The 26,954-nt window shown below is 40.7% G+C and overlaps 1 protein-coding gene across 1 annotated transcript in view; it reads left to right on the forward strand.

The window, feature by feature from the left end:
* The first annotated feature begins 433 nt into the window (after window positions 1–433).
* Window positions 434–26,954, forward strand: part of HECTD2 (HECT domain E3 ubiquitin protein ligase 2) — a 106,053-nt gene continuing 79,532 nt past the window's right edge. The window contains exon 1 of the mRNA XM_063435141.1: window positions 434–609. Within this exon, the coding sequence (XP_063291211.1) occupies window positions 460–609 (150 nt within the window). The 5' untranslated portion in view covers window positions 434–459. The remainder of the gene's footprint in view (window positions 610–26,954) is intronic.

The following is a 26,954-nucleotide window of genomic DNA, read 5'->3' on the forward strand; positions in this document are numbered from 1 at the left end:
CCTCCGCTCTACGCTACGCACACTCTGCTATCCATCAACGCCGTCTACGACAGCAGCGTAGGAATAGCCTTCATTGGCCCTCTGCGTTAACTGCGTATTAGGGGCCCCCAAACCAAAAAAAGGACGCCCCTTGTCTCCAAGCCGGTCTCTAGGAACATCTTATAAACAACATGGCGCCTGCTCTGGCTGTAGAAGCAGTGTAGAGCCTGCCATGTACTGAGCTGGAGGCTGGGCTGCTGCTGGGGATCTGGGGGAACTGGATGACATGCTGGGTGGAGGGCTTGCTGGTGGTGCTGGGTGGCACAGGAGGGACAGGCACTCTGCTTTTGGAGGGTAGAGTGCAGCAGCTGGGGGATTGGTGTGTGAGAGAGCTCCCTCCATCCTCCTCTTTCTCCTGGGTGGGGAGGGAGGGCGAGCAGGCAGGTCTCCTTTATTGCCATCAAGCTTTGCTAGCTCACCATGTCTGTGCAGAGCTCACACTCAGGCGGGTGTGAGGCTCTCTCCAGTGAGTGCCAGATGGACGATGAGCAGCTGGGCTGCCATGATGAGAAGGAGAGACAGAGAGACAAGCTGCCACCCATCCTGTGTGCAGCCAGTGCAGCCTCTGGGGTAATTATGTTTCTCTTTTGCTTGGGTCATGTGTACCATCTCCATATTTCCTCTACTAACACCCATTTAACCTTGGCACCCCAAATGTGAGGCTGGAGAATGGCTAAGCATCATGGGAATTGTAGTCTTAAAACATCTGGGATGCCAAGGCTAGTTATCATTGCACTAACTGATGCTCTAAGGAACAGTAGCAGCAATATTTTGTTTGTTTTCATTTAATTTCAATCACGAGTTATTGATACTTTTTATTTGCTCATGGCTGGAAATCCCCATGTGTTGCAGAACCTCTTGGATTCTCACTAGAACTAATAGGCATTGAGTATTCTCAGGAACCAGAATATTGATTGACATCTGCCTGTATCCAAGAGGTCTGCAGGAGACTTGTGTTTACTTTTGTTTATGAGATCTTCTAGATTCAGGAGATAGGGATATATTGCACTAGTCCAGTGATGGTAAATGTTTGGCTACCCAGCTGCTCTGATGCTCACTCACAGCATGATGGGAAAAGTAGTCCATAACAGCTGGAGTGCCTTCCAAGGGGGAAACCTCACAGCACTGATTCCACATGAGTAATTTGCTTCTGTCATAAGCCAGGCTTGCATGCATTTCTTTTCATTTCTCGTGTTTTATTTTTCATGCTGTAGCAGACACATCTTTAAAAGGTTATTCATTAAATTAAATGTTTCTATTAATGGGTATAACTTTACAGCAGGTTGTACAAACTAGTAACATAACACAGTAGTGTTCTGTGATTTGTTAAAGTGTAATTTGCATGATTTCTTAATTGACCATGGGGAGCAATACAGGCACATGTGGGAATATTTTATTAAATTATATATTTTTAATTATAATTGCACTTATTTGAGATGGATCTCAAGCAGGAAATAAAAAAAAAAACTTGGAAAAAAAAATAAAATTATAGCTCTTTATAATAATAATACCCATTGGTTCAAAGATATCAATGCTTTAATCAATGTGTGCATGCAGGAAGGTTAAGCAGTGAAATACTATATATAAAATGATATAATTCTATTGCAACAAATCTACGGATAAAATAGAACTTGTCGTTATATTAACTGCCTCTGGTACAATTACTGAAAAATATCTCTCTTTATTATGACAAACATTCCAGATTGGATTGAGAATTAAAAAAGGGTAGCCTTGCAATCTATTTAGCCAAGTTGTCTTTAACGTTCTCTTGTTATTGCTTTGATCTTGTTGTCTGCGTTTGTCGTGATTTCTCTTTTCCTGTCTACCATTCTACCGTTCTGTGGTATGAAATAAAATACTACTTATGTCATGTTTTGACAGATGCCGCCGGCACATTTGTTTGCAATATCCTCAGGGTTTGTTTGCTGTGTAGTACATTTAAATCGTTCTAGTTGCTTATATAAACTATCCAAATGTTATTATAATTATTTACGCTATATCATATCATATATTTTTGTTTTGTCTGCAACTACGAGAAAAATTTTGAATTATTTATCAAGGGTAAAGAAAATGTTGAGAATAGCAATTTGTACAATTTGGGGTGCACTTCAGTTCCAAAGAATTGAGGATTTTGTAGAAGTTTAAAACCTCTTTGACTTCACTGTGCACCCAAGGTTCTTTATATTGTTGTGTTCTCAATATGTTCTTCACTTTTATGTAGGGTACAGTGCTAGAGGATTCCTGACAACATAATTAGTACAGCATGCTGTGATTGTTATGGTGCTTAGAATATCCCTTTAATGTTAAAAATAAATGTGAACCAATGTGATTGTTCCTTTGGAGGTATATACTTAGTGCCGCCCCTTGATTCAACTTGATTTTTTTTTTTTTTAACAAAGTCATTGAAAGAAAACTCTGGTTACCATAGCACCATCATCTAAATAAAGTTGCTATGGTGCCAGCAGGCGTCTGGGCGTATTCTTATCTTAAGGGGTTAAACTGTAAAGAAACTTACCTTTTTTTTTTTTTTAAATCATTGGGGCGCTACTGATTGGGTTAGCGATCAATCAGTGATGCCCCTGCCCGGCAGAACTTTGCGGTTGCTGTAACTGAGATTCAGAAGTCAGATGCCCTCTGGGGTGCCTACAGATTGGCGCTGGAGGCAAGTTTTGGGGTGAAACAGTTTGAGAACAGTTTAATCCCTTATGGTAAGAGTGCGCACAGCGGCCTCCTGGTACCATAACAACTTAATCTAAATGAAGTTGTTATGGTGACCGGAGTGTCCCTTTAAGTGAACTTGTAATTGTAATCCAGCACCAGAGACCGTCTTCTCACCAGGGTGTGATGATCCTGATGATATCTGGTCCAATTGAATGCTCATCATAGAGAAAAATATTGAGAACATATGACGCATGTGGACAGTAGCCACGCTTCTCCAATTAGATGCTTCTCTAAGAGAAGCATTACCTGCATTTGTTATTTGTGCGTCATGATGCCAAATGTAAAAATTGTACAGACTTGTAAAGAGGTGCCTATCTGTCTGTATTTCTCACAAATGCCAATGCTTTACTTTGGAAGAGGGGAAAAAAAGCAAAGGATTTATGCACAACATTAAGGAGTACCTCTTAAACATTTAGAGAGCATCATTGAAAAAAAAATCTATTTTAAACGAATAATATATTGTCCAAGATGCAGTTGTATACAAACTATATATATGTGTGTGTGTGTGTGTTCCTCAGATGACCCTTAATGAAAAGATCTTGAAAAGAAAGCCAAATTCCATTCCAAAATGTAACATTGGCTTTTTTTTTTTTTTTTTTTTTTTTTTTTACAGATTAAAATTAATAATTTAAGGTAACAAAGTAAAATACTGAAATGAAAGCAATAGCAGTCTACATAGATCAATGGTTGAGTTGTATCAAACCAAAAAATGACTGCCTTGGAAAGAATTATTTAGATAAATGATTATATGGAAGTATTCCATCAATTAAGTTTCATGTAAACAATTGTGAGTTGGGTGATAATTTGAGGAGATAGTACTTCAATGGAATTGTGTTTCAATCCATGATAGGCTGCTGATAGCTGCATTGCGCATCCACAAGAAATGTAGCCTTTTTAATACGGAAACTGGACATCTTTGTCCTTGCTTATTTAGCCAAGTCACTTATTTTAACATACATTTTAAAAGAACATATAACTTTTGTAAATAACTATATTTATTTTTGTCAAATGTGTTTCTTTTTTTTAATTTTAATTATATCCCACTTTGTGAAAAAAAAAAAAATACTCCTGGGACAAGTCAGACTCTGAACCTGATTCGCCCAAGATGAAATCCTCAATCACAGTGATCTCTGGTCCAATTAGTTGATTCTTCTAGAGCAGTGGGTCTCAACCTAGGGGTCGCGACCCCTTTGGGGGTTGAATGACCCTTTCACAGGGGTCGCCTAACAGGGCTGGACAGAGGCCTTTCCCGGTCAAAATTTTTCCCCTTTCTCGACGCCCGGCATCCGCAATATATTACTGATGATGCTGGAGTCCCCTCCGCTCCGCCTTCTGACCTGATGCCTATTACATCATGACGCAACGTAACCCCCTGCATTCCCCCGCCCGCGGTACCAAGAAGAAGAAGAAGAAGAGAAGAGAAGAGGAAGAAAGAAGACTAAGCGAGCAGAGCACATGAGCGAAAAAGGTAAGCAGAACAGAGATAAGGGGAGATAAGGGGAGAAGAGCATAGGAAATGGGAAGGTTGAGCAAAGAAAAGGGATATTAGAGCAGCAGATAAGAGGAAGGAGAGCAGCAGGAGAGCAAATAAAATGGGAAGAAGAGACAACAAAATGGGACGGAGAGCAAAAAAAGGGGAAGAGGAGCAGAGGAAGGAGAGCAAAGGGAAAGGGGGCAGAATGAGAGCAGAGAAAAGGGAAGGAGAGCAAAAAAAAGGGGAGCGGGGAGAGCAAAGAAAATGGAAGGACAGCAGAAGAAGAGCAAAGAAAAGGGGAAGGAGAGCAAAGAAAATGGGAATAAGAGCAGAGAAAAGGGAAGGAGAGCAATAAAAAGGGAAAAAGAAGCAGAGAAAAGGGGAAGGAGAGCAAAGAAAAGAGGAAGGATAGCAGAGAAAATGGGAAGGAGAGCAAAAAAAAGGGGAAGAGTAGCAGATAAAATGTGAAGGAAAGCAAAGAAAATGGGAAGGAGAACAAAAAAAAGAGGAAGAAAATGGAAGGACAGCAGAAGGAGAGCAAAGAAAAGGGGAAGGAGAGCAAAGAAAAGGGGAAAAGAAGCAGAGAAAAGGGTAAGGAGAGCAAAGAAAAGAGGAAGGAAAGCAAAGAAAATGGTAAGGAGAGCAAAGAAAATGGTAAGGAGAGCAATAAAAAGGGGAAAAGAAGCAGAGAAAAGGGGAAGGAGAGCAAAGAAAAGAGGAAGGAAAGCAAAGAAAATGGTAAGGAGAGCAGAGAAAAAAGGGAAAGAGAGAAAAAGGGAAAGAGAGCAGTACCCCCAATTTTTCCACAGTAAAATGGTGGTATAGTATTAAGTACAATATTACATAACAATATTAATTAATATATTTAATATAATAACTATATCAATGTAATTATAATATATTTTAGATTATATTATTATATAAATAATATTAAATGTTAATATATTAATATTAACAATAATATATGTAATATAGTATGACTACACCGTATAGTATGACTATAGTATTATCGTATTTAAAGAAAATATATATATATTTTGTATTATTTTGCAGGAAGAAGCCTGTAAAGGGCGAAGGCAGCTGTCTTGAGACCGTAGACAAGTGAGCCGTCTCTCAGTCTCCGTTTCAATTTGCTCGGGTCTGCATGGATGCTGATTAACCATGGCAGCCGTCCCTGACTTGACTCCTTGGCTGACATCAGAATTGAAGTTTTAAGCCAATCCAATGCTTTCCTATAGGAAAGCACTGTGATTGACTGAGATCATCAAAAAAAATATTTCCGATGGTCTTAGAAACCGAGACACCGCTCCTCTATCCATGTCCAGGCGGGTCCGCCCACATGCAGAAATGCCCACATACGAGTACCCAGCGTGATGATAAGAAAAAAAAAATGCTGTACCATGGGAACTTAATCTGATTGCTAATTGGTCTTTTTATATTCAGCTGTGGTTGATGTGAATACTGCCCCTTGTGATAGTAACAGAGTAGTAAATCATAGGAAACTTTAATGTATTGACTGAACTATGCCATGTATCATCTTTTGTATTATTGAAGTTATTGTTATATATTATTTTCATTAGCAAACCATCCAATGACAATGGATCGTGTAGAGAAGAACGTTAAGAAAAAAGAAAATATAGTGAGGATTTTTTTACAGTATGGTTTTACCTCAATAATTACAGCAGGAATTGAGAAACCGCAATGTGTTATTTGTTGTGAAGTTCTATCAGCCGAATCTATGAAGCCGAACAAACTAAAACGCCATTTTGAGAGCAAGCATCCAAGCTTTGCTGGCAAGGATGCCAACTATTTTAGAAGCAAAGCTGATGGACTCAAGAAAGCCAGACTTGATACTGGTGGAAAGTACGACAAACAAAACGTAGCAGCCGTTGAAACTTCATATTTGGTGGCACTCAGAATCGCCAGAGCTATGAAACCTCACACCATTGCTGAGGATTTACTGTTGCTAGTGGCCAAAGACATCGTTCGAGTTATGATTGGAGACAAATTTGTTCCGAAATTGGGTGCAATTTCCTTATCTAACGACACTGTCCGCAGAAGAATAGATGACATGTCGGCTGATATTCTTGATCAGGTAATCCAGGAAATTAAATCTGCTCCACTTCCAATATTTAGTATCCAGCTTGATGAATCTACAGACGTTGCAAACTGTTCACAGTTACTGGTTTACGTGAGGTATATTAATGATGGCGACTTTAAAGATGAGTTTCTTTTTTGCAAACCTCTTGAAACGACAACTACTGCACGTGATGTATTTGATAACGTTCGTTCGTTTCTGAAAGAGCATACAATCTCTTGGGAAAAGGTTTGTGGTGTTTGCACAGATGGTGCTCCAGCTATGCTAGGATGTCGATCTGGATTCCAACGTTTGGTACTGAATAAGTCCCCAAAAGTCATCGGAACTCACTGTATGATTCATCGGCAAATATTAGCAACGAAGACACTGCCACAAGAGTTACAAGAAGTAATGAAAAGCGTCACAAGTTCTGTCAATTTTGTAAAGGCGAGCACTTTAAACAGTCGACTGTTTTCGCAACTGTGCAACGAGTTGGATGCGCCGAACAATGCTCTGCTATTTCACACTGAAGTGAGATGGTTGTCGAGAGGAAAAGTTTTAAAACGTGTTTTTGAGCTTCGTGATGAACTCAAAAAGTTTTTTAATCAGAAAGCAAAACCGCAGTTCGAAGCACTTTTCAGCGATAAAAGTGAACTGCAGAAAATAGCTTACTTGGTTGCCATCTTTGCCATCTTGAATGAGTTACATTTATCACTGCAAGGACCAAATGCAACATGCCTCAATTTGTCTGAAAAGATCCGATCATTCCAAATGAAACTTCAGCTTTGGCACAAAAAATTGGATGAAAATAAAATTGACATGTTGCCTCCCTTATCTGCTTTCTTTGAGGAACATGACATTGAACCAGACAAAAGGATTACGATGATAATGTCTGTGAAACAACACTTGCACATGCTTGCAGATGAAATTTCGTCCTACTTTCCAAATCTACCTGACACCCCATTTGCACTTGCCAGAAGCCCATTCACAGTCAAAGTTGAAGATGTTCCTGATACAGCACAAGAGGAGTTCATTGAGCTTATTAACAGCGATGCAGCGAGAACAGAGTTCTCTACAATGCCAGTTACAAAATTCTGGATCAAGTGTTTGCAGTCATATCCTGTTCTGTCTGAGACTGTGTTGCGCCTTCTTCTTCCATTTCCAACAACATATCTTTGTGAAACAGGGTTTTCCAGCTTGTTAGTTATCAAGTCTAAATACAGAAGTAGACTTTTTGTGGAAGATGATCTTCGTTGTGCTCTTGCAAAGACTGCCCCGAGAATTTCTGATCTGGTGAAAAAGAAGCAATCTCAACCTTCGCACTGACGTTGGCTTTTTACGCATACTGTCACAAAATGTAGCAATGTAGTTTACTGTTATATTATGACTGTTTCCCATGCTACACCATGCTTCAAAACTAAATTGTATTTATTTGTAACTAGAAATATTTCACAATATATAAATACATATTGTTTTTGTGATTAATCACTATACTTTATGTTCAAAACAATGAAAATACATCCTGCATATCAGATATTTATATTACGATTCAGAACAGTAGCAAAATGACAGTTATGAAGTAGCAACGAAAATAATGTTATGGTTAGGGGGTCACCACAACATGAGGAACTGCATTAAAGGGTCGCGGCACTAGGAAGGTTGAGAACCGCTGTTCTAGAGCATCTTTAAGGACCTGTGGCCCATGGTGGTTCCCACAGTCTGCCAATCCAATGATTCTTGTAGAAAACTGTGAAATACAATGATTCTCTTCGAGCATTATAAACATTGAGCAACATCATGCTGTGCAGACAGCCACTAGAGGTGTGTTTTCATCCAGTTGTGAACCTTGCTTTGTAGCAGAAGAAATCTGTAGCAGTTCCCATTAAAATAATTATTTCTCTCTCTCTCTCTCTCTCTCTCTCTCTCTCTCTCTCTCTCTCTCGTATTAAATAGCTGCCACCTGGGCCTGAAACCCCTGCTAATCTGAGGCAGCTCTGCTCCCATTGCTGCTCTTAAAGTAAAAGCTCCGCTTAATGCCTGCATTAATCATGATCACTACACAATAGCACTTATAGTGGCCCCTATTTTAATATTTTTGATAAGCTTTTCTAATTATTTAATATTTTTAGATAAACCTTTTATAGTATTTTAAAAAAATATATATATAAATAATTATACCGTGCATGACAAATATCGAAATATTTTTTAAAATATGAAAGTATTTTAAAAGTTTATCTAAAATTAGTAAATAATTTGAAAAACGTATCCAAAAATATTAAATAGAGGCCAATATTACCAATCACATAATAAAGTAATTTCTTTTTAAAATTAGCATTTCTGTTAGTTTTGATTATTGGCGCCATCCTTTAAAAAAAATAAATAAAAAAAATAAGTAAAGTAAAAACATAAATTGATTTAAAACTCAGCTCCTTCATTCTAGCACTTGGTTTATTTTCCTGGAGCAGCTTCTCTGTCTCATGTGACATCATGAGTTATGATTACTTTTGTTTCACCCAGTGTTTCACATAAACAAAACAAGCAGTGGGAACATAGGGCTCACCCATGGCAATTATCGGGACTTGCCAGTCACTGGAGGGATAGTTTCAGACAAATGTAAAAATTGATGTTTCTCTGAAAGGACAATGGTTTTGGTGCACAGACCATTATCTATTTTTTTTTTTTTTTTGGGGGGGGGGGGGGGGGAGGGGGAATATATAAATATTATTTTTTATATAATGCCAACAAATTCCGCAGCTCTTTACAATGGGTGGACTAACAAACGGAATTGTAACCATACAAGTTTAACGCACAGGAACAGAGGGGTTGAGGGCCCTGCTCAAAGAGAGGATGTGGGGTAAGGATAATATTACAGAAGTAGATTGGCAGAATAGTATTCACTGAAGACTGATTTTCTTTTTTTTGACAGTTGCAGGAGAGGAATCAGTTGGGAGCTATTAACAGTGAAATTGATATGCTTTCATGAAATAGTGAGTTTTTAATGATTTTTGAAGGAGTAGAGATTGGGTGAGCGTCTAACTGAGGAGGGAAGGGAGTTCCACAGGAAGAATGCAGCCCTAGAAAAGTCTTGAAGGCGAGCATCAGAGGTGGGAGTACGAACGTGTAGAGCCTTCTGAAAGAATCCTATAAGTTTATTTAGCCATTATGTTTATGCAAAATACATTTTGAAAATGGGATGCATTGGTAAAAGATATTGCATAACATAAGACTTATTTATCTTATACTATATGCTTGGACCTCCCTTTTGAGTTGTAAACAATAGTTAAAAAGGAATTAACTTTTTTTCACTCACAGAGAAGCATTGGGACATGCTGCCCACATGCAATCAAATACTTCTCATATGACAGCTATGAACTGTGTGACATCCTCATGCAATGTTGAACGTCATATGACCATGTCAAACTCTGTTATGTGTGTGGAAGCATCTCTAGTGGCTGTCAGGAAGACAGCCACTAGAGGCATGATTACCTTTCAATGAAAACATTGCCATATCTACAAAATGCTGTAGTGGTCTGGGTTCCTTTTAATTCTCCCTTATATGAACACTATAGTGCTGGAATGCAGCATTAGATCCATGGCCCCTTCTCTCAGGAGATTGGAGATGTTTTTACTCACTTTTTCTCTCAAGTTGTGCCGGTCTTGCCACAGCTGGCCCCTCCTGGGTCCAGTTTTGATGAAATGCAACAAAATGTCATAGAGATGCGTTGAATCAATGCATATCTATGGGGAACGCTCAGCGCCTCCATGCATACACAGGAAGCAACTCTAGTGGCTGTCTGAGTGCCTGACACTAAAAGTGTAACTAGCCAGCAATGTAAACGCTGCCTTTTCTCTGAAAAGGGAGAGTTTACAGCATGCTTCCCCAAACTCCGGCCCTCCAGATATTGCTGAACTACAACTCCCATGATTCTCAGCCTATCTATTTCATTCATAGAATCATGGGAGTTGTAGTTCAGCAACATCTGAAGGGCCGGAGTTTGGGGAAGCCTGGTTTACAGTGCTAAGGCTGCAGGGACAGGCTATAGGCACCAGAACCACTTAATTAAGCTGTAGCGGTTCTGGTGACTATAGTGTCTCTTTAAGATGTATGTTTAATTCTACTCTTTTGGGGGTCAGTGCATTTTTAAAAACTATTACTGTAATACATAAAATAACATGACATCTTCTTAATATCCTCACACATGTTCAGGTACTGTTTCTGGTGTACCACTAAAGACAGTTAGATTCCAATATTGAAAGTACTAACATTTTAAAGTGATATATTATACATTTAAGTTTTTGCATATGTGATGATTACGACAAGTACAGCGAACTCTTTATTGCACTTATTTACCAATCTCCATAACCACAGCTACCCCTCTCCCTTTTATACTAGACTACACCAATAAAATGTATGAAATACTATTAAACATATTAGAGCAGAAACATAGCCTTGAATTCAGGAAGAAAAACAGTTTACCTAAGTGAAGTTGGAAAAGCAAGGTCAGTTTGTTCTTTCTTGGTAAAGAGGAAAGTTTTGGTGTGTTGCTATAGAGAACCGTTTTGGAATGTTTCTGTAGTCAGTACTGATTGATGGGAGAGTTCTGTGTTTTCAATACAGTTAGTTCATCAGCGTTTAGAAAGAAAATCCATGAGAATTAATGTTATTAAATAATACGAAGATTGCACTTTACTAAAATATTTTTGTAATGGGGAAATAGATGCAAGATGTAAACGGACATTAATAAACTGCATAATTATTGCAGGGTGATAAGGAAATGTTTTTTAAGAATGTTAGCATAAAGTATTGCTATGCCATTTTTAGATAAGGTTATCTAACGTAAACATTCTCATAACCGCACAAATCTGTCAATGCTAATCACAAATCTCAATGTGAACATGAATTTGTAAAGTTATACTGTAATTTGTTTCTTTGAATTGCTCTGTAATGATTTTCCTTTTTGTTACGTATATTGGTCTGATCCAGTAAAACTAGAGATTACCGGTAACCCTCAATATATCTAAAAACATTTTTTGTATCTCTTTTTCGCCCTAAATCATGTAAAAACGTCCGCTGTCTCCAGGGCTGCCATCATGGCATGACGACCATAACGGTTGTCATGGGTCTGGACTGCTCGGGGAGTCCTGGGAATCACATGCACATATATATAGCGATGATTGCTATATATATGTGCATATTTGGACCCCCCGGCTACCTGTACACCGCAGGGGTCCATCCTCCCTTCCTAGCTGCTCTGCTCTAAGTCTTGCGAGCCGCGCTGAGCATTGCCATGGCAACCTGTGGCAATGCTCTGACGACCGCGGCACTCGCAAGACTAAGTCTGTGTAGACTGCGAGACTAAGTCTCATGAGCACCGCGGTCGTCAGAACGTTGCCACGGTTTACCATGGCAACGCGCTGCGTGGCTCACAAGACTTAGAGCAGAGCAGCTTGGAAGTGAGGATGGACTGTGCCCGCAGCATGCCACCAGACCACCAGGGAATGTGACCTTTCCCCTCCCTGGCAAGGGTGGGCTGGGACTGGAGGCAGGGAGGCATTTGCCCCCCAGGCCTAAGGCTGCCAGCTCTCCCTTGTATAGATGTCATCTTGCCCTGATCCACTGCCCCCAATGTAAGAAGGTTTGACAACTTACTTGGGTTCTCCAGTCACCCCTCACTTCCTCAGTTGAGAACTGGAAACTCCTGTGCTGGACCAGGTCACTCACTGAGTGTCAGATGATCACTCTTAGCCTATGAGCTAAGCCGGGTTTAGCTCAATATGGAGAACTTATTTTTGTCACGGAGGAGGTAACTGGTCCTCGGCAGTTTCACTACTTTCTCACTCTGAGGGAAAATGCAGAAATATTAATCCCACTCTGACTTTTTTTTTATTGCTTCTTACACTTTTCTTTTTATACACGACTGCGACAAAATTCTTTAATAATTAGATCACTTTAAAACTGTGTTGGAGCTTTCACTTTCTACATACCTGCAGGTATTAATTGCATGGCACGTTTCTCACACTGACTATTTAGACATGTCCCCCCAATATGTTTATGAAAAATGTACACCAACACAAAAATGTTACACTACACTTAAACGTAAACCTGATTACATAAGGATTTAGCAGTAGATTCCCTTAATGTTTTTTTTTTTTTTTAGTTATAGCCTACTCAACAGAATGCTTTTGTGTTTTACTTAATGTGCTTCACGCTTCACCATGGGAAGTACTACACAGGGCAGGTTAACCTTCAATACATTTCACATTTCAAGAAAATATGGCAAATAAAAGGCCTGTTCAGTTATTGTTAAGTTGGGTCGTGCTGTATGCAGCAGTCTTAAAATAACATTGATTGTTCCCAACAGGCATCAAAATTCAATGAAACTAATGCATTTTATTTAGCTTAAGACATTTTTTCAAGATCAAAAGGTATGGATAGTCTTAAAATCCGTTGCTCCAAAAGAGAAGAGGAATACGTTGGAAACTGTTGCATTTATGCACTCTTTGTAATAGTATTTTTTCTCTTTCTCAATTTTGTGCTGACTCTTGCCTATTCCATTGGACCCGCGTAATGTTTTAAAGGAGTACTCCAGTGAACTCAGCAGAAATGATGACTTCTTGCCAACCCAGTGCTTTTCCTTGGGGACATATGGCGCATGTTCTCAGGCAAAAGTAGTGAATCCATTTTTGAAGAACTTTATTCTTCACTATGACGGCCAGTGGAGGTGTTTCTCTGTCAAATGTAAACCTTACCATTTCTTGGAAATGGTAGTGTTTCGCGCTGTCCTATAAATATGGACATCATCTATGCAGCAAAACCACATCATTAAGTTGATGCTTAGCGTGAAGACATTAGAATTTTACAGATTTTAAGTAGGAAGTCTTCTTAAGACATTTGGAAATTGAAGTTTGGACAATTAATTCTGTATAGATAGAAATGGAATTTATATATTTAATTTTGTAAGTGGAACTTTAGCTCTAGTTGAAGAGAGGGTACGGTGGCAGGCACCCATGGAACCCAGTTAAGTGCCAAACCATTTAAAAACAGACCACTGAGGTTGTATGGCTCAGATTTACCCTTAAATAAAAGCTGTCTTATAGGGATAACTGTGCCAATATCATTCCTTTCTGAACATGAAGTACAGACTCCATACATGTGCTGACCCAGGTACTTAAAACAGTCAATCCTAAGCAAGAATAATTTTAATCAGGCTTTCCACCCACTGTCTTTAGAGGTAACCAAATTGCCATCCTTGACAAACTTAATGAAAGCACTGAGGATTTTCTGAAGCACTAGAGCAGGCATAGGCCTTCGGCACTCCGGATGTTTTGAACTTAACCTCCCATGATGCCTTGCCAGCTGTCAGGATCGGGACAGGGATCCAACACGCAGAGTACAAAGAGTGGAAAGGTACGTATACCGGGCCTTAGAATGGCCGGACTAACGTACCGAGAGTAAAGGATAGTCAGAGACAAGCCGAGGTCGAGGGAACGAGAAGACAGATAAGCGAGAGACAAGCCGGGTCAAGGGATAACAGAGAAGCAGGGTAGTACAACGAGCCGAGTCAAAACCAATAGAGCAAACTAGAATACCAGAGCACTGAGTGACTAGACAAGCTAGAACCACGACAGGGCAATGAGCTGAAGTAAGGGGTAAGCTTAAATACCCTGGCTCTGGATGGAAATCACGCCTCTGACAAGTACCGATTGGATATCGGACACTTGAGTGACAGATTACTCGTGATAGCGTCATGACGTCACGTATTGAGCGTCCTGCTAGAAAAGGACGTGGATTCCTCGCGGCCGGTGTTTAAGTGACTGGATGAACCGCGAGGAACGGAGGAAACAGCTCGCCTGGACGGATAAACCACCAAGTCTCTACCTCCCTTAGAGGTAGAGGCCTCAGGTACCCTGACAGTACCCCCCCTCTCAGATACGCCCACCGGGCGGAATGAACCGGGGCGAGATGGGAAGCGGAGGTGAAATGCTCTGCGAAGGCGAGAAGCATGGACGTCCTCCTGAGGTACCCAACTCCTCTCCTCAGGACCATATCCCCTCCAGTTGACCAGATATTGCAATTTTCCCCTTGAAATTCTGGAGTCAATGATGGAGCTGACCTCGTACTCCTCCCGACCCTCCACCTGAACAGGACGAGGCGAGGGGACCTTAGAGGAGAATTTGTTACAAATGAGGGGTTTCAACAAGGAGACATGAAAAGAGTTAGGAATGCGTAAGGCAGGTGGCAGAGCAAGGCGATACGCAACCGGATTGATACGGGTGAGAACCCTGTAAGGGCCTATGTAGCGAGGAGCAAATTTCATAGATGGAACTTTTAGGCGAATATTCTTAGTACTCAACCATACCCTATCCCCAGGAACAAAAACAGGAGCCGCTCTTCTATGTTTGTCAGCGTGTTTCTTGAACAGCGAGGAACTATGTAATAGAATTTGCCGAGTCTGATCCCATAATTTCTTCAGGTTGGCGACATGATCATCAACCGACGGTATCCCCTGAGAAGAGGAAACCGAAGGAAAAATCGAAGGATGAAAGCCATAGTTCATGAAGAAAGGGCTAGAGCGAGTTGAATCGCAAACAAGGTTATTGTGTGCGAACTCCGCCCAAGGAATCAGACCGACCCAATCGTCCTGGTGTTCGGAAACAAAGCAACGCAGATACTGTTCGATCTTTTGATTAGTACGTTCAGCAGCTCCGTTAGACTGAGGGTGATAGGCAGAGGAGAAGTTCAATTTGATACCCATTTGAGAACAAAAGGATCTCCAGAAACGTGAGACAAATTGAGAACCTCTATCAGAAACAATCTCTGAAGGAATCCCATGTAGGCGAAAAACCTCTCTCGCAAAAATCTCCGCCAATTCAGGAGAAGTCGGAAGTTTAGGCAATGGTACGAAATGGGCCATCTTAGTAAATCTATCCACCACCGTGAGAATAACAGTCTGTCTCTTGGAAGCAGGCAAATCAACGATAAAGTCTATGGACAAACAGGACCAAGGTTTCTCAGGAATGTCCAAGGGGTGTAACAGGCCACATGGAGATGCATGAGGTAGTTTAGTCTTGGCACAAGTCTCACAAGCTGCGACGAACTCCTCAATATCTTTTCGAAGTGAAGGCCACCAGAAATCCTTGGATATCAGAGAGTATGTCTTGCGAATACCAGGATGACCAGCTATTTTACTTTCATGAAAACATTGTAAGAGCTCCAGTTGAAGTTCAGGAGGAACAAAGTTTCTTCCCTCAGGAGTGTTTCCGGGAGCTAGATGTTGTGACTTCAAGATCTGGTCAAGTAGCGGAGAATGAATTTTGAGACTGGTATTAGCAATAATATTGCATTTGGGTACAATGGAGGACAAAAGTGGTTCAACTGAAGCAGAGGGTTCATATTGGCGAGATAGCGCATCGGCTTTAGAATTCTTTGACCCAGGTCTGTAAGTCAGAACGTAATTGAAATGGGTAAGAAACAACGACCAACGAGCCTGCCTGGAGGACAGACGCTTGGCCTCTCCGATATAAGACAAGTTTTTGTGGTCTGTCAGAATGGTAACAGGATGTAATGTACCTTCCAATAAATGTCTCCATTCTTTCAAAGCCTTGATAACCGCTAGTAATTCTCTGTCACCAATGTCATACCTGCTTTCAGTACCGGTCAATTTTTTAGAGAAAAATCCACATGGATGTAATGGTTTATCAACACCCAACCTTTGAGATAGGACAGCACCTAAACCAGTCTCTGATGCGTCTACCTCAAGCAAAAAAGGCAGAGAAGTGTCAGGGTGAACTAAAATTGGAGCGGAAGCGAAAAGCTCCTTGAGAGTCTTGAACGCAAGGAGAGCTTCAGTAGTCCAATTCTTAGTATCAGCCCCCTGTTTGGTCATGTTAGTGATAGGTGCAATAATGGAAGAATAGCCCTTAATAAAGCGCCTATAATAATTGGAAAAACCAATAAATCTCTGTATGGCTTTAAGACCTGTGGGTAAAGGCCACTCTAGAATGGATTGGAGCTTATCCGGATCCATCTTAAATCCCTCCCCAGAGATCACATAGCCGAGAAAGGTTACCTGGGTTTGATCAAAGCTACATTTCTCCAACTTGCAGTACAAGCCATGCTGGAGAAGCTTGTGCAAAACCCTCCTGACTTGCTTGTGATGAATCTCAATCTCACTAGAATGAATGAGTATATCATCTAGGTATACAATGACGCAATCTTGCTGAAATTCCCTAAGAACCTCATTTATCAGATCCTGGAATACAGCTGGCGCATTGCATAACCCAAAAGGCATAACAGTATATTCATAGTGACCATATCGAGTATTGAATGCCGTCATCCACTCATGTCCCTGCTGGATTCTCACCAAGTTATATGCCCCTCTGAGGTCTAACTTGGTGAAAATTGTAGAGCCCTTCAAACGATCGAAGAGTTCGGTGATCAAGGGAATCGGGTAGGCATTTTTAATGGTTATCTTATTCAAGCCTCGATAATCAATACAAGGTCTCAAAGAACCATCTTTCTTTTTAACAAAAAAAAATCCAGCCCCGGCAGGGGAGGAGGACCTCCTGATGAATCCCTTGTCTAAATTCTCGTGAATATATTCCTCTAGGACTGAGTTCTCTTTTATAGATAATGGGTATACATGACCTCTGGGAGGCATGGTACCAGGGAGTAGGTTAATTTTGCAATCAAAGGACCTGTGTGGGGGTAAGGTATCGGCTTTCTTTTTGTCAAATACTGCCTTTAAATCTAGATACTGAGGCGGAATTTGTGTCTCTGTAGGATTGTCAGAGGTATTCGATGTATTAGTTAATCCGAGAGGTAAGACCTTCCGCAAGCATTTTTCTTGACAATTCTCTCCCCACGAAACTATCTCCCCTGACTCCCAATTAATAATAGGGTTGTGTCTCCTCAACCAGGAGTACCCCAGGACTATGGGAATAGACGGAGACGAAATGAGCATTAAGGATATATCCTCTTTATGCAGGATGCCAACAGTCAAGTTAATCGGTATGGTCTCATGGAAAATAACAGGCTCAAGTAACGGTCTACCATCGATGGCCTCGACAGCCAGAGGTGTCTCTTTTAACTGGGATGGAATAGCATGCTTGGCAGCAAAACCCTGATCTATAAAGCTCTCAGCAGCTCCAGAATCGATTAGTGCCATAGTCTTAACTACTCCCTTCTCCCACTTTAAAGAAACGGGTAACAAAAGCCTGAGCTCCTTGTAGTTGTGAATAGAGGACAAAGTAGAAACACCCAAGGCCTGTCCTCTAGAGGAACTTAGGTGCGAGCGTTTCCCGAACGATTGGGACAATTTAGGCGTAAATGACCCCTGACTCCACAATACATACATAAACCCTCCCTTCTCCTGTACTGTCTCTCCCTTTCAGTGAGATGAGTACTGCCTATCTGCATAGGTTCAGGAATACGTAAGTCTTCGAACTCAGAGATTTGAAAGGTAGGCGCTAGTTTAAAGGAGGGTCTACGGGTCCTATCTCGAGTGTTCTGCCTCTCTCTTAAGCGTTCATCAATACGAGATATAAAAGAAATTAAATCCTCCAAATTTTCAGGGAGTTCTCTAGTAGCGACCTCGTCAAGAATTACATCTGATAACCCATTCAGAAACACATCTATATAAGCCTGTTCGTTCCACTTAACTTCTGCCGCCAAGGATCTGAACTCTAGTGCATAATCCACAAGTGTTCGATTGTCCTGTTTAAGGCGCAACATTAATCTAGCTGCATTGACCTTTCTGCCAGGGGGGTCAAAAGTTCTTCTAAACGCAGCTACAAAGGCATTATAATTATAGACTAGTGGATTATCATTCTCCCATAAAGGATTGGCCCATCTCAAAGCTTTTTCAATGAGTAGAGTAATAATAAATCCAACCTTTGCTCTATCTGTAGGATAAGAGCGGGGTTGTAATTCGAAATGGATGCTAATCTGGTTTAGAAAGCCACGACACTTCTCCGGTGACCCGCCATAACGTACTGGTGGGGTAATACGGGAAGAAGCACCTACAGTGGCTACCTCTAGACCTGAGACTGCAGGAGAGATAGAAGGAGTACGTGTCTCCTCAGGTGGATTACTAGCACGAGACAAAAGTGCCTGTAGTGCCAAAGCCATCTGATCCATCCTATGTTCCATGGCGTCAAACCTGGGATCCGAAGAACCAAGCTGACTGTTTGTACCTGCAGGATCCATTGGCCCTGTCGTAATGTCAGGATCGGGACAGGGATCCAACACGCAGAGTACAAAGAGTGGAAAGGTACGTATACCGGGCCTTAGAATGGCCGGACTAACGTACCGAGAGTAAAGGATAGTCAGAGACAAGCCGAGGTCGAGGGAACGAGAAGACAGATAAGCGAGAGACAAGCCGGGTCAAGGGATAACAGAGAAGCAGGGTAGTACAACGAGCCGAGTCAAAACCAATAGAGCAAACTAGAATACCAGAGCACTGAGTGACTAGACAAGCTAGAACCACGACAGGGCAATGAGCTGAAGTAAGGGGTAAGCTTAAATACCCTGGCTCTGGATGGAAATCACGCCTCTGACAAGTACCGATTGGATATCGGACACTTGAGTGACAGATTACTCGTGATAGCGTCATGACGTCACGTATTGAGCGTCCTGCTAGAAAAGGACGTGGATTCCTCGCGGCCGGTGTTTAAGTGACTGGATGAACCGCGAGGAACGGAGGAAACAGCTCGCCTGGACGGATAAACCACCAAGTCTCTACCTCCCTTAGAGGTAGAGGCCTCAGGTACCCTGACACCAGCATTATGCGTGTAAGAGAATTATGGGGGATGTAGTTCAAAACATCTGGAGTGCTGAAGGATGCCCACCCCTGTACTAAAGTCTGTTTTCAACTGCAAGGTTAAAAGTGGCGACACATGGCACCCAGACTTCTTCATTGAGATGAAGTGGTCTGGATGCTTATAGTGTTCTTTTTAAGTATAAATCATGTTAGTATAACAAAACTATAACTTGTACAAGCAGATAAAAAAAAAAATCAGCCTAGCATTATACAATACAAATGCAAATGGTGTGAAATTATAACAGAACCTAAAGCTAACTAAATCAGTAATGTCAAAATATATTAAATGATATGCAGAACAAAGGAATTCAAGTGTAACAAGCTTGTTATACAAATCTATATAGGCAGTCGGTTACTCCCATGTATTTATTGACTCCACACTTTTACTATTAAAAGCCAGTTCTAAGGTGGAATTTTGCACTTGCTCATAGCAACACTGGAGGGTATGAAATCAGTGCGGGGGAGTGCCATACAAATAAAAGATTGTGTGGCATTGGTGATGAATGACTGCCATAAAGGGGCTTCCCAATGCTTGGAGATATGAGTGCACCAAAAGTTAGAGGTTTGTACCCTTTACACACATTGAGTGAAACTAGTACAGCTCTGCACACCAGCCAAACTTGGCTCTCATTCAACAATGAGCAAGATCTTACTGTGGGATTGCTTTGCCCTTCAACAGCGTATACATATGTTTATCTATACAGTTGATTTTTGGGGTCCTTTTTAGTGTCCCTAGAGGTACACGAGAGGAAACTAGAATTTGGAATGGATACTTACTTTTTGTAACTTTTTCTATGGTATTCCCAGAAGCAAGACACAAGGGAAAACCATGTGACAAAGTTCATAAAAATGTGATGTGTTCTAGTGCATTAGGGTCACATGGCTATACTCTTTGGCCTGTTCGGTTGTGCTGTGATATACAATATCGTAAACTGGATGTAGACTTTTGAGGACCAACATATCTCAAGGAATTTAAACTTAAAGGGACACTATAGGCATCGGGACCACTTCAGGTCATTGAAGTGGTCTGGGTACTGTGTTCCTATTGCACTTAGTGCTCCAATGTATAACAGTGCCAAACCTCCTTTTTTAATTCAATCAATAATTAAAGTACTGCACTATTTTATTTTTTATCCTCTTTTAATTTCTTACTGACCTGGATCTGAAGACTCTCTTTCAATGGGCTGCTCACTTTCACCTGTATACTTTTCTCATAGGTTGATTACTTTTTTCCTTTTTACCTTTCAGACTTTTTAGCAGTTATGTCAAGAAACCCATATGCGTTGCTAAATACATTTATTTATGCATTTTATTATAATATAGTTTATCACTTGGTTGAAAAAAATATATATAATAAAAAAGCAAAAATAAAATCATTTTTCACTATACTCCTCACCAATAGTAAAACCCGACGAAAGGGGAAGCTGTTTAATCTAAACACAAGGCAATAATGTGTGTAGAAGTTTTTTTTTTTTTTTTTGTACAAGCTCTCATTAAATAGTCTCTTTCTTTGTTTCGAAATTCAATGACCTTAAAGAAAAATAGCTGCTTGATGTATTTTGGTTTAATCCTTCCTTACATAACCATATATTTAGTACAATTTTCTGAGCCCTGATCATGTTCAATGTTCTAGAAAATATTTGTCTCTGTATGTTTGATGGTGAGTAGTTTTTGTTTATGTCCATGAATCTGCTATTATCCAAATGTATTGATTCTGTATACAAAGCCAGGTGTTGATCCCACATTTTTATATTTGAGCCAAGGCAATTTGGGGCTTTTGAAAAGTAAGCCATGTTGGCCTGAGATTTTTAGTATTATGGGAATTTTTCAGCAGCAGGATTGAGAACAAATTTCATGGATTTTTTTTTTTTGTTCAGGACTTCCTAGGCAATTACACAAATGTCCCAAATAAATAAATGGGTCTACTGGTTGAAATAAAATTAAATAAAAACCTTATAACAAGGAGAAAATGGGATTTTCGAATACCCTAAATATTGCAACTATGCTTACAGTTGAAAAGCAAACAATAATCTCTAAATTTGATCAGCTGTGAGATCCGAGCTGTGAACTATCCTTTGTAATCTTGCACTGCAATTTTTAATTTTTTTTAAATTCAAAATATACCTATGCTCGCGCCCCAGTTTGCCAACATTGAAAGGAATCCATGGAAGATATAAACACAAAAAAAAAAAGGAAATGCCAGATATATCAGCCAGTGTTGTTTCTGTTAATTTTATGCATGTGCATCTTGTTTGTTCAAGTGTTGTAGATTTTTTTCCATCCATGATTAAATGAGATGCGCAAGTGCTTTTTATTTGTGCTTGTGGCTTTTGTGAATATTCTCGTAGAACCGAATATTTGCTTTCCTTACTTTTGGGGATGGAATACAAGATGGAGTCTATTTATTTAGTTGCATTTTTTTCCTCTTCTTTTCTTTCCATATTTTTTAAGGTATCTTGAAAAGGAAATATGCAGAGCAGCCAGGTGCATCCTGGTGTCTAGATAGTCCTCTATATTGCCTACCTCATAGATAATTGAAATTGGCACTAAATGTATCAATTGCTGCAAAAGAACATAAGTTCTAAATCAATTCATATTTTGAAGGGGAAGTAGAGGTGGATCGAACCTGGCAAAAAAAATGAAAAAACTAAATTACATTGTTCAAATAGCTTTTCAATACGAACAATATTTGTTGGCCTGTACTCTGGAGCTCTATCAGTGGCCAACGTACTTAATACTGTAATTTGCAATATATTTGCAGTCCTGTAGTCCTGGTGTAAGCATTTTATGTTCTAGCTAGAAAATCGCTTCCAGACTATTAGTAGAAAGGCACAGCAGAGGATCATCTCGCTTTGTGTGTCGAGAAGCTGCAATAGCATCTGTTGTGGCTTCCTCCAACCACAAGAAGAAAACAGGAAGTCTTTTTACATGATTGAAAATAATGGTCCACAGAACTAAAAAAAAAAGCGAATTATTGTCTTCAAATGGAGATAATTAAGTTACATTAAAGGGACAGTGGAAAACAAACATTATCCTAGGAATTAGTCAACCAAACCTTGGTTTTGCTTGAATTACTTCACTGTCAATAGATCATTGTAATTGTGAAATTGAATTTCACATAGAAATGCTGTCCTTTTGCATACCGTGCTCATTAAAGGAAAACGTCTTTTCCTTTATAGTCTTGATGTGGACTATTTTGTAATGAAGGCGTGCATATGTGCTTTAAAGTAAATATATATTTTAAATGCACCCCCTGGTTTACTCTTGCTCTATGGTGGAACTCAACTCTAAATCTTCTTTGGCATATCTGACCAGAAACTGAAGGGCTGGCTATTGTTAGCTCTGTCCAAAAACATTATATTGCCCTCCCTTCACAACTCAACATTATTCTAAATCTTGACAACTCAGCCACACAATGCGCGTCCCACACGAGTCGCTTGAAACGTGGATGTTATATGGTGTCTAGAATGAAGACAACTTGAGTATGATAACCAATAACACCCATGGTGAATAAAAGTCAGTTCACTTTTAGGAACCATTTTGTTAAATAAATTGTGCTATACCTCATAAGCAATGCTGTCAAGGCATAGCCTGGCATACTATTTAAATCAGTAATTCCATGTTGCTATGGTCGTAATCCTGCAAAAATGTTTTTATAAATATAGCATCATGGAAGCAATGCCTGAGAGAGTACACATGTTTAGGGTATGTTGAAGCATGATTCCCCAGTATACATGCACATATGGAGAAGATGATGACCTCAGTAAAGCCTGTCTTGTGCTACCTTTACTACACTTCCCATCACATTAAAACACTTCAGTTTTTCCTCAACCCAGGGAATGGTAATAACCTCCCCAGCTCAAAGGCCATATTCACCAGGAAATATAGAGTGAAATATCTCCCAGAAATGATTTTCAGTTTTCAGATTAAAGGAGCACTCCAATCACTATAACCACTACATCATGCTCCCATGAGTTAATCCTTGCAGTACAGGACTGGCTCATTGGCTGAGAACATCAGCAACGCACTCTCAGTCAATGAGCTAAGCCATGCCTTCCTGGGCTTGATACCGGAGAAACTGACGGAAGCCAAGCACAGAGAGATGGACACAGGTTTCTTCAGGAAGGAAGAGATTCTTTATTGGATCACCGATCGGGACTCAGAGGGACTAGCGTCACCAAAATACAGCAAATTCTGAGCCCCGGACAATAGTGCAGGCTCCTTATATAGGCATATAACATCTCCCATATTAAGCTCCACCCGCACATTCTCTTAACCAATCAACACAAATAAGAATTAACTTCCTGTTTGACCGCATGGCTTGTCCAGCACAATGGAGGAGGGGAATACTATATCCTGTATTCTTGCACATGCTCCGTACACTACTGATCGTATCTTGCCTCGTGCAACCAACTGATCGATACGTCAGCATATGCACGTACACATGCCACGTGGTAATCTCGGCCTACTAAATTTATTTTTACCGAGATTCCACCACATTCCCCCCTTTGATGCCTCTTGATATTTTACAATTACTTGAGGCATCACATAACCTTAGTTTTGCTTACACCGCAAGTTACCTTGAACCAGACCAGACTTATCTTATGATGTGAATATTTTAACACTCATCTTCCTGCATTGGTTCTCCTTGATCTAGAGCCTTATACTTATATATCGCCATTATCTGTGCAGCAGCCTTCCTCTCTGCTATACTTCCTATCAGGCTTTGCACAGACCTAACTACTAAGGGTATAAGACACGGTAGGAGTAGACACAACAGTAAAATCAGTGGGACTCCACCTACCACTGCCTTAAGCCCTCCAAACCACTCATACCAGCTACCAAACCAACTACTTGGATTGTACCCTTTCCATACCTGAGTAGGCACATGCGCTAGTTTAACCATATGGCTAGTAAGCTCAGCTATTGCTTGCCCTTCGTCATCTATTTGAAGACAGCAATTGCTTAGGTTAAACTTCCCACATACACCTCCCTCTACTGCCAAAAGGTAATCCAAGGCTAATCTATTTTGGTAGACTGCCGTCCTCATCCTGGTGTTATGCTTCGCTAGAAGATTGAGCGCTTGTGATGTTTCATTAGTGATAATCTCAACCACCGCCTGTAATCTTATAATGCGGTTGAGCATATAAATAGGGGTTCTATAACCAAAGGTACCATCTTCTGCCCACGTGGCTGGCCCATAATAATCTATGATACGCTGGGGAGGCCATTCATTATCTTCCCAGGTGCCTATCTCTAAGGGTCCCCTTTTCTTCCTATGATTCACATCATACACTTTAACACCTAAAGTCTCACCTGTTTCAATCGGTAACAAGAAGAAGGATGGTTTGAGCATACCCAACACACATGCCCCTTCCCAGTCCTGTGGCAACTCCGAATAGGCTTTCTTACCACAGATCCAGTACAAATTTGCTGGGGCTCTCCAGGTAGATGTGATGGATAAATCAAACCACACATCCTTTAAACTGGCATATCTGGCAAACGGGTTAGATGGTTCTGAGACATTTGAAGCCGACCACCAAGTTGTATTTTTAGTATCATCATCATAAGCTTTTTGCCCTAGACAAGTTAATTCTCCTACAGAAGTATTATACATTATTCCTTTCCTTGCTATGCAAACATAACCTATGATGGAGGTCTTTAATCTCCACTCAGATTTACCTCTAACACTCAAATGATAATCGGCTTGTGTAGATATTAGTTGGTCAACTGCCTCAGAACCGGACATTACCTCCTTTGCTTCCCAAGGCCATTGGTCTCCCATGTTAGTACCTCCACACACATAGCAGTTGGTAACATTAAGACTACCGGCAATACTTTCAGCTAGGTCAATGAACAGGTTTTTAGCGTTATGGGGGATCTTATTATCTATACTCATCTCTTCATAAAAGGAATGGTATACTTGATGAGTCTGGGAGGATACCGTATCAGTCTCTATTCCTATAAACAATAATGTCCCAGGATCTAAACCCGTCCCGTATATCTGAAACCCAAATAAATTTCCATACTTATCTAGGAACTTGTCGGGGTTATTAATAAGTATATGGACTGGGTTGCATTCCATAGACTTACAATAAGGGCTAGTCGGCAACTTAGTCACTATCATGTCTTTATCTACTGTCTGTCCCCAAGTCGCCCACCCCACACAAGACCAATATGGGCAAAAGTTATAGTCTTTATTTGGGCATCTAGGACTTACATATTTATTTTTACTACTGGGACAAATATATTTATCATTAGACCCATACGTCCTCTCCCATCTAAGATCCCCACATACATTCGACGGCTTTCTACCACTTGATATCGCTTTACACGCATCAAATAGCAGAACACCCGAAGAATATACGGATTCTAACACCGTCTTATTAATTAGGGTCCCCTGAGGATCTCCATTCCTGAGAGTCAACCAAATTGTACGAGGTTGATACTCTGGACTGAAGCACTTAGGTTCTCCTACTCCTAAATGGCACACACTATAGTCTATATTTAAGTATCTACATCTCGATACATCTCCTTTACACTCGTATTGTGAATGCCAAATTAGGGTTTGGGAAATATGGTTACCTGTTCTCGTAGTCTTAATGCATACCTCACAGCTAGGAGTGTCGGTACCTCTACCTTCCTGAATATAAAAACACATATAAATAAACACAATCAAAAGCACATCTTTCGCCGTCATCCTCAGTCTTCGTCCGTGCGATGGAACCTCAGCTTCCAGGATGTGAGGGCTGCAGGGAATGGAGTTCTGCTCGTCTTCACAGGTGTCCCTTCGAGACTTTCCTGGCTTATACACTATGTGTTGGTAAGCGGACAGGCTTTATTATGGCCTTCTCACTCACACCTGTAACAATAAAATTTGTAATCCACAATAATTCCTCGTTACTCCGACTGAGTAGTGCGTTTCAACCGGATCTTGCAGGGATTCTCTGGATCTGCTGTAACTTGCCAAGAATCGACTGCTGCTGGTTTAACCCTGGAGTGATGTATCCACGGAGTTACTTCGGCTACTTTTATCGCTGTAGGGGTAGACAAAAGAACAACATAAGGACCTCTCCACTTGGGCCCTAACGGTACATTATTCCACTCTTTAATCCACACTTGGTCTCCTGGATGATAACTATGAACAGGGGGATAAATATTCACAGGTAATCTATCTTGTACCCATTTCTGTACCTCCTCCATAGTCTTACCCAACTCTACAACCTGCTGCCGGGTAATTCCTTCTCCCAACTGACTCAAATCCCCCCTTAAGTTACCAAGTACGGGAGGTGGTCGCCCATACATGATTTCAAAAGGAGAGAGGCCCATCCTTCTGGTAGGGGTACTGCGGATTCGCAATAGAGCTATGGGTAAGAGAACGTTCCACTTAAGTTGGGTTTCCTGACACATTTTAGCCAACTGGTTCTTAATAGTTCTATTCATTCTCTCTACCTTACCAGAACTCTGGGGTCTATATGCAGTATGAAGCCTCCACTTTATACCAAGCATATGAGTCAGTTGTTGTAGGCACTGGTGAACAAAAGCTGGACCATTGTCCGATCCTATAGAACAGGGTAGTCCATATCGGGGTATTATTTCTCGTAGCAGGAATCTTACAACTTCTCCTGCTTTCTCTGTACGAGTAGGACATGCTTCTACCCAGCCTGAATAGGTGCACACAATTACCAACAGGTAACGATGTCCACCCGATTTAGGCATCACTGTAAAGTCTATTTGTAGATCGGACATGGGGAGTCCCCCCATAAACTGGACTCCTGGTGGCTTTACTGGTCCTTGTCTTGCATTATTCTTAGCACACGTT

The sequence above is a fragment of the Pelobates fuscus genome, chromosome 10 (genome assembly GCF_036172605.1).
Source record: "Pelobates fuscus isolate aPelFus1 chromosome 10, aPelFus1.pri, whole genome shotgun sequence".
In the NCBI taxonomy this organism is placed as follows: domain Eukaryota; kingdom Metazoa; phylum Chordata; class Amphibia; order Anura; family Pelobatidae; genus Pelobates; species Pelobates fuscus.